This window comes from Amblyraja radiata, chromosome 39 (assembly GCF_010909765.2).
Source record: "Amblyraja radiata isolate CabotCenter1 chromosome 39, sAmbRad1.1.pri, whole genome shotgun sequence".
In the NCBI taxonomy this organism is placed as follows: Eukaryota; Metazoa; Chordata; class Chondrichthyes; order Rajiformes; family Rajidae; genus Amblyraja; species Amblyraja radiata.
This window is the reverse complement of record NC_045994.1, coordinates 1,641,102-1,654,110: the sequence shown is the minus strand read 5'-3', so window position 1 is coordinate 1,654,110 and position 13,009 is coordinate 1,641,102. Positions and strand designations below refer to the sequence as shown.

The following is a 13,009-nucleotide window of genomic DNA, read 5'->3' as shown; positions in this document are numbered from 1 at the left end:
TCAATATAATTATGGAGAAGGTCAGAATTGGACCTAGGTTTGAGATTTTTGATTGGAGAAAGGCTAACTTTGATGAGATGCGAAAGGATTTAAAAGGAGTGAATTGGGACATTTTGTTTTATGGGAAGGATGTAGAAGAAAAATGGAGAAGGACATTTAAAGGTGAAATTTTAAGAGTACAGAATCTTTATGTCCCTGTTCGGTTGAAAGGAAATAGTAAAAATTGGAAAGAGCCATCGTTTTCAAGGAAAATTGGACACTTGGTTCGGAAAAAGAGAGAGATCTACAATAATTATAGGCAGCATGGAGTAAATGAGGTGCTCGAGGAGTATAAAACATGTAAAAAGAATCTTAAGAAAGAAATTAGAAAAGCTAAAAGGAGATATGAGGTTGCTTTGGCAAGTAAGGTGAAAGTAAATCCAAAGGGTTTCTACAGCTATAATAATAGCAAAAGGATAACAAGGGATAAAATTGGTCCATTAGAGAGTCAGAGTGGACAGCTATCTGCAGAGCCAAAATAGATGGGGGAGATATTGAACAATTTCTTTTCTTCGGTATTCACCAAGGAGAAGGATATTGATTTATGTGAGGTAAGGGAAACAAGTAGAGTAGCTATGGAAACTATGAGATTCAAAGAAGAGGTGGAATCTCATGTAGATAGGGTGGTAAAGAAAGCTTTTGGTGTGCTGGCCTTTATAAATCAGAGCATTGAGTATAGAAGTTGGGATGTAATGTTAAAATTGTACAAGGCACTGGTGAGGCCAATTCTGGAATATGGTGTACAATTCTGGTCGCCAAATTATAGGAAGGATGTCAACAAAATAGAGAGAGTACAGAGGAGATTTACTAGAATGTTGCCTGGGTTTCAGCACCTAAGTTACAGAAAAAGGTTGAACAAGATAGGTCTTTATTCTTTGGAGCGCAGAAGGTTAAGGGGGGACTTGATAGAGGTCTTTAAAATGATGAGAGGGATAGACAGAGTTGATGTGGATAAGCTTTTTTCATTGAGAGTAGGGAAGATTCAAACAAGAGGACATGATTTGAGAATTAAGGCACAAAAGTTTAGGAGTAACATGAGGGGGAACTTCTTTACTCAGAAAGTGGTGGCTGTGTGGAATGAGCTTCCAGTGAAGGTGGTGGAGGCAGGTTCGATTTTATCATTTAAAAATAAATTGATTAGTTATATGGACGGGAAAGGAATGGAGGGTTATGGTCTGAGTGCGGGTAGATGGGACTAGGGGAGAGTAAGTGTTCTGCATGGCCTAGAAGGGCCGAGATGGCCTGTTTCCGTGCTGTAATTGTTATATGGTTATATGGATGGCCTTTCCTTTACCCAGCGTGTTGAGATGTTTGTTATTTTTGTGGATTCAATAACTGGGCTTTGGGCAACGTGGGGATGTGTGGATACTCCATACAACCCTGATATTGTTCATCCTTTCAATGCCAAACTGAGGGATGTATTGAAATTATGACAGTAAATTGGGTCAACACAGAGATAGAGCACACTCACTGAACACAACGACGCACATGCAGCGCATTAGCTCAGATTAGAGACCGGCTCATTCTCATTCTCTCTCATTTTCAGCGGGACTGGCAACATCTCTGGAGAGAAGAGATCTCTGGAGAGACCCTTCTGAATGACCTTCTTCGCTCTGACTTTGGCCTTGACCTAGAGGGGGGGGGGAGGGGGGAGAAGGATGAATTGGTTTGTTGAGTGAGGTCATACTGTGTAGGAGTTGTCCACACACATACATATATTTATACGGGGAGAAAGATCAGTTGATCAAATGAGCGCTGATGTTGGTGTGAGCAGTCACTCTGACCAGACTGTGTCGAGCAAGGGTTAAACCCGCCTCAGTCCCTGCTCAACAGGTGAGCAAATTACCAATCAAAGTCGGCAGAAGGACTCAATCTCTTCATATAGCAGAAGGGTGAGATTATCTTGCTTGTAAAGAGTCCTGTTTTTGCTATTATAGGGTCATTAATGTCTGGAGTTCCTCCTCAGCTGCCGATTGGAGTTACAGAATGTGGCGAGTCGTGTGGTTCACGCTGACCCTGGTGCTGAGAGGTGAGGGCTGGTTGTATTTAGTCCGTGTGGGGTTTTGGTTTTGAGCTTTTTAGTGAAGGGCTGTTTCTATTTACAGCGGCGGTGCAGAGCGAAGTACAGGCGCAGAACAGCAAATCTCATGCGGCAGTTGTTCAAGCCAAGAGCGGCCTCACGAAGGAGGATGTGATCGCGGCCATTAACCAGCGTATGTCCCTCACTTCATGTTGTGTGTGACCGGGGGGAGTTGTTGGTGGTTCCTTGATGTTTTTACTACTATTTGTAACTTATTGGCGGGAAATGATCTTGGGTTCGCGGCTAATGGAGACTTGGGAAGTTACCTGTTGCCCTGGTATAGGCACAAAGTGCTGGAGTAACTCAGTGGGGCAAGCAGCATCTCTGGAGGAAAGGAGTGGGTGAGGTTTCGGGTCCAGACCCCTCTTCAGACGAGTCAGGGAAAAGGAGAACGAGAGATGTAGACAGGGCCGGGTAAAAACGAGATGCTGTGTGTGTGGGATAACGAGGGATGGAGAGAGAGGGAATACAGGGGTTACTTGAAGTTGCCTGGGTTTCAGCAACTAAGTTACAGAGAAAGGTTGAACAAGTTAGGGCTTTATTCTTTGGAGCGCAGAAGGTTAAGGGGGGACTTGATAGAGGTCTTTAAAATGATGAGAGGGATAGACCGAGTTGACGTGGATAAGCTTTTCCCACTGAGAGTAGGGAAGATTCAAACAAGGGGACGTGACTTGAGAATTAAGGGACAGAAGTTTAGGGGTAACATGAGGGGGAACTTCTTTACTCAGAGAGTGGTGGCTGTGTGGAATGAGCTTCCAGGGAAGGTGGTGGAGGCAGGTTCATTTTTATCATTTAAAAATAAATTGGATAGTTATATGGACGGGAAAGGAATGGAGGGTTATGGTCTGAGCGCAGGTATATGGGACTAGGGGAGAATACGTGTTCGGCACGGACTAGAAGGGTCGAGATGGCCTGTTTCCGTGCTGTAATTGTTATATGGTTATATATGGTTATATGGTTAGAGAAGTCAATGTTCATACCACTGTGGTGTAAGCTGCCCGGGTGAAATATGAGGCGCTGTTCCTCCAATTTACGCTGGGCCTCACTCTGACAATGGAGGAGGCCCAGGACAGAAAGGACTGATTGGGAATGGGAATTAAAGTGTTTGGCAGCTTGGTCCAACGTATAGTACTTGAGCCGATTCCTTACAGCGAGTGTTCAGCCTTGGGTTGAAACGGGAATTGCAAATGCTGGTTTACAACAACAAAAAGACAGAGCGTGCTGGAGTAACGCAGCGGGCCGGGCAACATCTCCGGAGGACATGAACAGGTCGAGAGCCTTGTTGAGGCTGTGAAACGTCACCCATCCATCTTCTCCAGAGATGCTGCCTGACCCGCTGCGTTACTCCAGCGCTGTGTGTCTGTATGTTCAGCAGCGGCGTGGGGCTGCGGGGTTTGCCGGGGGCGCTGGCTGTTCGGCCCGTCACCCTGCCTGCACTCACCGCTGCTCACTGATCCTCTGGCTGCAGGTGACCTCCCTCGTGAAAAGATCTGGAGGAACTTCCTCATCGAAGGCGACATCATTAAACCCGTGAGTAGTTCCTCTGGCCGTTTGCTGCCCTTTGCCTCTGTTCATGTGGCGCTGCGTGGCACCCGTGATACCGGCGTGTTGCCCTTGTGGCCGGGGGTGGGGAGGGGGAGGAACTGCCGGGTGACCGCGGTCTCTGTGGCCCTTCTTCAGTCTGAAACGCCACCCATTCCTTCTGTCCAGAGATGCTGCCCGTTACTGCCCTGCTCCTAGAGACGGACACACGGGGTATTCCGTGACCAGTAAACACTGGGATACCACCGGGTATTTCACCGTCTCCGTGTTTACTGCGGGCAGCACGGCTCTGTCCAGCCGGTACACAGTGTTAGTTTGACACACTCTCTCCAGGTAGCGGCCCCTTGACACCGGTGGTACCGGCGTGTGGCGGTCATCGGCCGGGCGGGCATTGAGTACACGACCCGCGTAGTCACGGTACACGGCTCGGGTCGGGCCGCGTTTGGAGGATTGTGTGCGTTTCTGGTCGCCCCCATTACAGGAAGGATGTGGGTGGAGGCTTTGGAAAGTTTGCAGAAGAGTTGCCTGGGTTACGGGGGGAGGTTGGACAAACTTCAACTGTTTCCCCTGGAACTCCGGAGGTGCAAGGGAAAGCTGATCGAAGTATTCCAAACCACTTAGGCTTAATAAAGGTAACATAGAAAATAGGTGCAGGAGGAGGCCATTCGACCCTTCGAGCCATTCGACCCTTCATTGTGATCATGGCTGATCGTCCCCAATCAATAACCCGTGCCTGCCTTCTCCCCGTATCCCTTGACTCCTCTAGCTCCTAGAGCTCCATCTAACTCTCTCTTAAATCCATCCAGTGATTTGGCCTCCACTGCCCTCTGTGGCAGGGAATTCCACTAATTCACAACTCTCTAGGTGGAAATGTTTTTTTCTCACCTCAGTCCTAAATCTGCCCCCTTGTATTTGCCACCAAAGTGGATAACCTCACATTTATCTATATTATACTGCATCTGCCACGCATCTGCCCACTCACTCAACCTGTCCAGGTCACCCTGCAACCTCCTAACATCCTCTTCACAGTTCACACTGCCACCCATCTTTGTGTCATCCGCAAACTTGCTAGTGTTGCTCCTAATTCCCTCTTACAAATCATTAATATATATGGTAAACAGTTGCGGCCCCAACACCGAGCCTTGCGGTACTCCACTCGCCACTGCCTGCCATTCTGAAAATAACCCGTTCACTCCTACTCTTTGCTTCCGGTCAGCCAACCAATTTTCTATCCATGTCAACACCCTACCCCCAATACCATGTGCTCTAACATTAGTCACCAGTCTCCCATGCGGGATCTTATCAAAGGCTTTCTGAAAGTCTAGATACACTACATCCACTGGCATCCTTTCATCCATTTTACTTGTCACATCCTCAAAAAATTCCAGAAGATTAGTCCAGCATGATTTCCCTTTCATAAATCTATGTTGACTTGGACTAATCCTTTTACTGCTATCCAAATGCAATAATTGAATCCACCACCGAAGTCAGGCTAACTGGTCTGTAATTCCCCGTTTTCTCTCTCGCTCCTTCCTTGAAAATGTGGGATAACATTAGCTATCCTCCAATCCTTGTTTTTGCCACCAAAGTGGATAACCTCACATCGATCTAGTAGTCAGAAGCACTTTTTAGAAGCAATCAGAACACATTTTCCCCCAGGATGGAAATATCAAATAAAGGGCATGGCTTTACGTTGGGGGGGGCGCAAGAAGAAGCTACTAGGATCGGGGCTGGTGGCGGATGAGATGAGGGGGTATTTGACCCATTGGGAGATACGCATGGATGTGGGATGGGGGTATGGATCACGGGCTGCATGTTGCCCCATCCACGCTACTTGTCCGCGTGTTAGTCCCTGTGCCCGTGTGTGTGTTCCAGCTCCACCCGCCTCGCTCTCTCTGTCCTCTCCCCAGCTCTGGCGGAACACGGTAACGTCCAACACCCGCACCTGGAGCAAGTCTCCGGATGGTGCAGTGAGGATTCCTTACGAGATCTCGCCGCAGTATGGTGAGTAGTGGGGAGGGGGCTAGGAGTGGCGCGACGGGCCGAGCGGAGGGTGGGGTGGGGGCGGCGCTTGTGGGGGGGGGGGGGGGGGGGGGGGGGGGGGGTATCTTCCTGCCTTCTCGGGTGGGGGTGGGGAAGAGGCGGGGATCCAAATTGCACCCATCGGCTAATGTGTCCCATCTACAGAAGATAGACACAAAGCTGGAGCCACCAGCGGGTCGGGCAGCATCTCTGGAAAGAAGGAATATGTGATGATTGGGGACGGGGCCCTTTAGACTCTCACCTGCCTGCGTTTGGCCCATATGCGTCTAAAGCTGCCCTGTCCATGTGCTCGCTAAACGCTGCGATAGATAGCACCTCGCTGCTTGCGTGGGGAATGCGGTGGCAATGCACGTCTAGAGAAACCATTATACACGTACATGGATGCGCCAAAAGCAGGCAGGTAGCACTAGTATAGATGGGGCATGTTGGTCGGCGTGGGCAAAGTGAGCTGAAGGACTCCTTTCCACGATCTATGACTGGGACGGTCCGTTCCGCGATGCTGATTGGAGCTTTTGCAACCCAACTGCACCAGAGACGGCCTGTCCCACTTGGGCGTCATTTGCGCGTCATTTACGTGACATTTACGCGTCACGATGCCCAGCACGGTCCCTCTGTTCCTCAATACTCCCCAGCGTGTTACCATTCTCGGTCTGTTCTAGCCTTGTTGGTGTTCCCAAAGTGAATCATCTCACATTTAGACGGATTAAACAGCACCTGCTACACCGGGCCACTTCACCATCACATTGATATCACCCTGTGGTCTACGACCACCCACAACATAGTCAACAACCCCACTGATCTTGGTGTCATCCACAAACCTGCTGCTCATGCCCCTATATCCACATCCCAACCGTTTGTCTCTACACATCCTTCCATGTTCAGACTTCATTTTTCATCTTCATCTTTTTAATACGCAGGGTCTGTATTTAAGACTCGTGTTCCTTTCCCTTCGCTCCAGATGAGCAGACCTGCAGTGCCATCCAACGAGGCTTCAAGGACTTTGAGAAGTTCACCTGCATCCGATTTGTAGCTCGCACTAACGAGGAGGACTTCATCTCTATTCAGCCGGTTCACGGGTAGGTGGAGATGCTCCAATGGTCCTTTTGTCTGTGGGTGCAGACGGACACCTCCAGTGCCCCTGGGACCGGTTCCCCAGACCTTCCACTTGGCCCCTCCTGCATCACGTACACCGCTGATGTAGGGTCAGCAGCCCCAACACTGGGAGCAGCATCTGAATGAAAGACACAGCATCTCTCGGTGTGCTGTAACCCCGTGATTTTAATGAGTGGCCTTGTGTTTAATGGTCTAATTTAAATAAACAATAGCAGAGTAGACAAGGTGTTGGTGGAACTTGGCGAATGAAGCAATGTGGAGAATTTGGAGGGCAACATTTTGGAATGGAATCCTACTTCAGACCGATGAAGGGACTTGACTCAAAATGTCACCCATCCATTCCTTCCCCAGATGCTGCCTGACCTGCTGAGTTCCTCCAGCACTTTGTTTTTTGCTCAGGATTCCAGCACCTGCAGTTCAGTGCCTCCATCGAACAGAAGACCTGGGATTGGGAACAGAATGCGACTCCGTTCAATGTGCTGGCCAATGTTTAACTGGGTGCCACTACTCCCCTGTACCAGCCCCAACCCCTCAACCCCTTGATATCTCTTCTGATCGGTCCTGAATGCACGTCAATTAATCCTAACCCAGGAGGTTTGATTGAAGTGAATCCGGAATAAATCGGCAGCACTGAGAGGCCTCAAACTATTGGATTGTTCTCGCTGTAGAATGTTTTTGTTTTACTAACAATGTCCAGGGAAGGGAATGGAACAAAGTACAGGCTGTTCAGCCCCCAATGTTTATGCCAAACACAATGGCCAAATGAATCCCATCTGTCTACACCTGATCCACACCCCTCCATTCTCTGTCTGTGGCCAGAGAAAGGCTCCTAAATCCTCCTTTCATACCTGCTGCCTCCACCACCCCAGACAATGCAATACAAGCATCTGTAAACCCACTCGAAAAATTTGCCCCATGCATCCCTTTTAAACGGCCCTCTCACTTCAAATCAATGTCCTCTAGTATTTGATATTGCCACTGGAAGGGGAGAATGTCAGGCTCTCAACCTATCCATGCTCCTTGTTCTATATACGTGTGTCGGGTCAGCCCTCAACCTCTGGTCGATGGCATCTGGGACCCAAACACAGAATCCAGTTCAGAGCCCACCCACCGCATGCAGGGCATTGGGGTCTGTGTTGGCATTGCCTGCAGTGGCATGTTTTTCCCTCACTGCCTGTTGCAGTTTCTCCCTGTGACCCAGTGCTGGAGTTTGATGAACTGTGTATCTCTCCCTCTCTCTCTCTCTCTCTCTCTCTCGTATGTTATGCATTTGTGGGCCAGGTTGGTGGGATGATGCAGGGCTGTGTCATTGTTTCTCCCTGGGCCCTGATTTGTGTGTGTGTGTGTGTGTATCTCTTCCTCTCTCTCTCCCAGGTGCTGTGTGTCTGGGGTGGGTGGGATGATGCTGTGCCTGTCTCCCTGTCCCCATTCACTGATCTGTGCATCTCTGTCTCCCCCCCTCCCCCAGGTGCTATGCGTCAGTGGGTCGGGCGGGTGGCATGCAGCTCGTATCGCTGAGCCAGCCGTGCCTGGCGAAGGGGAAGGGTGTTGTTGAGCACGAGATCATGCACTCGCTGGGCTTCTGGCATGAGCACGCCCGCAGCGACCGTGATAAATACATCAAGATCGAGTGGAAGAACGTGTGGCCTGGTAATGCCCTCCTCCCCTATCACATGTCCTTCACCACAGAGTGGACCCGGGTCAAGTTCTGGGTTTCTGTCTACAGAGGACATGGGACAGTGCAGCACAATGTCTGTGTGTCAGTGACTAGTGGAGTTCTGCAGGGCTCGGTGCTGGGGCCGCGACTCTTCACGTTGTATATCAATGACTTGCATGTGGAGATGGAAAACTTTGTGGCCAAGTTTGCAGATGATATAAAGATAGGTTTAGGGGCAGAGAAAGCAGGGACTGCAGAAGGACTTGGACAGATTGGGAGAGTGGGCAGAGAAGAGGCAGATGGAGTATAGTGTGGAGTCGTGCAATTTAGTAGCAGGGATAAATGAGGAGAGAATTCAGAAACCAGAGATACAAAGGGATTTGGGAGTGCTGGTGTTGGATTCCCAAAAAGTTAATTTGCAGTTGAATTGGTAGTCAGGAAGGAAAACTCATTTATTTTGAGAGAACTAGAATACAAAAAGAGGACTGTACTGCTGAGGCATTCTAGGGAGCTGGTCAGACTTCATTTGAGCAATTTTGGGCACCATGTCTGAGGAAGGATGTGCTGGCTCTGGAGAGGGTCCAGAGGAGGTTTACCAGAATGATCCCAGGAATCATCAGAGAGTCGAGCTGCCAGCACAGTCCATCTGTCTGTTGTTGGTCACTGTGAACTGCCTCTTGGGGCAGGTAGGGATGGACTATAAATGCTGGCTCTGCCAGTATTGTTCATGCCAGCACCTGTGGCCCATCTACCTGCCCCTAAACCTATCTTTATATCATCTGCAAACTTGGCCACAAAGTTTTCCATCTCCACATGCAAGTCATTGATGAGCGTTTGACGACACTGGGCCTGTACTCGCTGGAGTTTGGAAGGATGAGTGGGTACCTCATTGAAACTTGCCAAATAGTGAAAGGCCTGGTTAAAGTGGATGTGGAGAGAATGTTTCCACTAGTGGGAGAATCCAAGACCAGAGGTCATACCCTCAGAATTAAAGGGCATTCCTTCAGAAGGGGTGAGGAGGAATTTCTTTAGTCGGAGGGTGGTGAATGTGTGGAATGCATTGCCACACAAGGCTGTGGAGGCCATGTCGATGGATATTTTTAAGGCCGAGATAGATAGATTCTTGATTAGTGCGGGTGTCGGGGGTTATGGGGAGAAGGCAGGAGAATGGGGTTAGTAAAGATTGTCAAATGTCAGCCCCAGTTGTGGATCATTGACTTGGGGACCAGAGTTCAGATTTCACCAGCGGGAGAACTCCAGAGGTTAATTACATCTGGAGTGTGTCTGACTAATGATGAAACAGCTGGACAGTTTGGTTTGGTCCTGCCCTTCAGAGAGTCGAGCTGCCAGCACAGCCCATCTGTCTGATGTTGGTCACTGTGAACTGCCTCTTGGACTATAAATGCTGGCTCTGCCAGTATGTTTCATGCCAGCACCTGTGGCCCATCTACCTGCCCCTGAACTGAGGCAGTTGAGACAGAACCCTTTGGTGAGTTCACAATAGCACAGATGTTTAGTGAAACCTTTGTGCATTCGGTCCAAGAAGCTGTTCATCGCCCTAACTTGTGCTTCTGTAACATCCCGTTAAAGGCTTAAAGGACATGTGCAGCTCATGTATTTTTGTACGGTGGGTGTCTGGAGTATGTTGGCTGGAGTCTGGAGGTTGGTGATGAAAGCAGATATGATGGTGGCATTTAAGAGATTCTAGATAAGCGAAATGGATATGGACCTCGAGCAGGAAGATAAGATGCTCTTGGCAATGTTCGGCAGGTGCATTGCAGGCTGAAGGGCCACTTCCTGTCTGTACTGTTCCGTGTTGAAGCTGGAGGAGTGTATATGGAAGGTTAAAGGGGTTGGTGTAGATGGGCATCACAGTTGGCATGGGCAAGGTGGGTGTAGGATGTTGTACAGTTTGGTGATGAATGACCATATAACAATTACAGCACGGAACAGGCCATCTCGACCCTTCTAGTCCGTGCTGAACACATAATCTCCCCTAGTCCCATATACCTGCGCTCAGACCATAACCCTCCATTCCTTTCCCATCCATATAACTATCCAATTTATTTTTAAATGATAAAAACGAACCTGCCTCCCCACCTTCACTGGAAGCTCATTCCACACAGCTACCACTCTCTGAGTAAAGAAGTTCCCCTCATGTTACCCCTAAACTTCAGTCCCTTAATTCTCAAGTCATGTCCCCTTGTTTGAATCTTCCTACTCTCAGTGGGAAAGCTTTTCCACATCACTCTGTCTATCCCTCTCATCATTTTAAAAACCTCTATCAAGTCCCCCCTTAACCTTCTGCGCTCCAAAGAATAAAGCCCTAACTTGTTCAACCAATTAGGGAAATGGCTAAGAACACTCGCATTTTAACAGACAGTTCCTTTATTCAAACGGAAAACCAAGTTATCCATGTTCTGGTATGTTTGTTGGTTAGTTTCTCAGCTGTTCAGGTCCATCTAAATGCTAGGATTTGTCACTTTGTTCCATCTGTTTCAGGTTATGAACATAATTTCCTGAAGCAAAACACTAATAATTTGAAGACCAAGTATGATTATGGCTCCATCTTGCACTACAGCAGGTAAGGATGATGCTGTGTGTTGTCACTTTGGTGTACGGCAGTTTCCACGTCCCGCTACATATTCAGATCCCGCTCAGCATTGGTGGCAGTAAGTGTGAGCTTTGCAGACCAGCCTGTCCAATTCCCCTTCTCCCAAGCTGCATGGAGCGGTGTTTTGCCCATCAATTTTGTTCACTGACCCTCGTTAATCTGTGAGCTTCTGCCCACAACCCTCCCTGATCTCCACTGTCCACCTTTGGTATTTGGCCCTGGATATTGCCCCTGTACAAAACTCTGCAATCTCCTCCTTAAACCCTTTGCCCCTTCTCTATAAAGCAACATTTTGGATGCTGCCAACGTCGGCAAGCTTTTCCTTGCCCTTCCCCATTTGCAGTTGCTATTTCATGAAGCATTCAGGATAGCACAATGGTGGAACAGGCAGAGCCGCTGCCTCAGTGCCGGACACCCAGGTCTATCCTGACCTCGGGTGCTGTCTGTGTGGAGTTTGCACGTTCTCCCTGTGACCATGTGGACTTCCCCCAGGTCCACTATTTTCCTCCCACTACCCAAAGACGTGTGGGTTTGTAGGTTAATTTCACCAAGTATGTCTGCAGTGGATGAGAAAGTCAGATGTAGAACTAGGGTGGTCAGAAGGGCCCGTTTCTATGCTGTAACTCAAAACTGAACAAAAGTTAGTCATGGAAAACAGCTGTTGCATAAATGCATTGTTGATGATGCCTTGGGCAGCCTTGCTGTAAGGTCATGTGATAGGAGCAGAATTAGGCCGTTCTGCCCATCAAGTCTACTCCACCATTCATCATGCCTGATCTATCTCTCCCTCCTAACCCCATTCTCCTGCCTTCTCCCCATAACCCCTGACACCCGTACTAATCAAGAATATATCTATCTCTGCCTTATGGGGAGAAGGCAGGAGAATGGGGTTAGGAGGGAGAGATAGATCAGCCATGATTGAATGGTGGAGTAGACTTGATGGGCCGAATGGCCTAATTCTTCTCCTATCACCCATGACGTGTATCATATGTTACTGAGCGCTGATGGTCTTGTCCGCTGGCAGGTCGGCGTTTTCCAGGAACGGGCAGCCGACACTGACACCGGTGGGACAGCCGGGCCGGGGCACGGTGATCGGCCAGAGACACCGGCTGAGTCAGCTCGACCTGCTCAAGGTGAACCGGCTGTACAACTGCACGGCACAGCTCGGCCACGCTAAACGTGAGGCCGCCGGCAAGCCGTGCTTGTGACATAACGTGGCTCACAACAACGTGGGCTGGTTCTGCCCTGCCGACCCCGGGCCATCGCTTCACACCGACTGTCCGTGACTGCGGCCGTGGTCACACCCAACCCTCGGGCTGGATCTCATCCGTGTTTCTGCTTCGTGTTGTGGGCCAAGTCTCCCGGGGTTTAAACCAGACCTGGGGGGGGGGGTTGGTTTTCTTGTTTTCTTGAAGGGACTTTGTTTTAAAGGAGACTGTGAAAGTGAATAACTGATAGTTTGCACAGATAACTTTAAATGACGCGTGTTCCTGAATCAGACGGGAAAGTGTCCCCTCTGTGTGGATCTCCATTAGTTCCGAATTAAAACCATTTCGTTCCTTGGAGGTGTGTGGGATTTGTGATTGAGTATTGCCACCCACCCACCGCCCTGCCCTGCCCGCACTCCGTGGGTAGTTGTGCTGTTTCTCCAATGCTATGCAGCTTGTGTGTGGGGGAGAAGGAAACCTGTTTTGTGCACAAAATGCCAGCTGGAGTTGCAGCGGGGAGAGCTCTGTCTGTGGTCCGTGAAGTCTCTACTTCAGCATGGAGGTCAGCAACATCCTGTACACTGTGGCACCGGCCAGTCCCACAAACACACTATTAGTGATGTGGGTGAGGATTTAATACTGGGGGTGGGAGGGAGAAAGCTCCCCGCAGTTACTCGATAGGTTTGAGTTTTGGTCACGTCTACTAAGGCACG

General features: G+C 49.3%; 1 protein-coding gene across 1 annotated transcript; it reads left to right on the top strand.

The window, feature by feature from the left end:
• Nucleotides 1–2,025: 2,025 nt before the first annotated feature.
• On the top strand, nt 2,026–12,642 carry astl (astacin like metalloendopeptidase). Its single transcript, XM_033013787.1, has 7 exons — nt 2,026–2,068; nt 2,145–2,252; nt 5,537–5,665; nt 6,663–6,780; nt 8,286–8,467; nt 10,977–11,058; nt 12,113–12,642. Exons 1-7 carry the CDS (start codon nt 2,026–2,028, stop codon nt 12,294–12,296), a joined length of 846 nt encoding a protein of 281 aa, XP_032869678.1. The 3' UTR covers nt 12,297–12,642.
• The last annotated feature ends 367 nt before the right edge of the window (nt 12,643–13,009 follow it).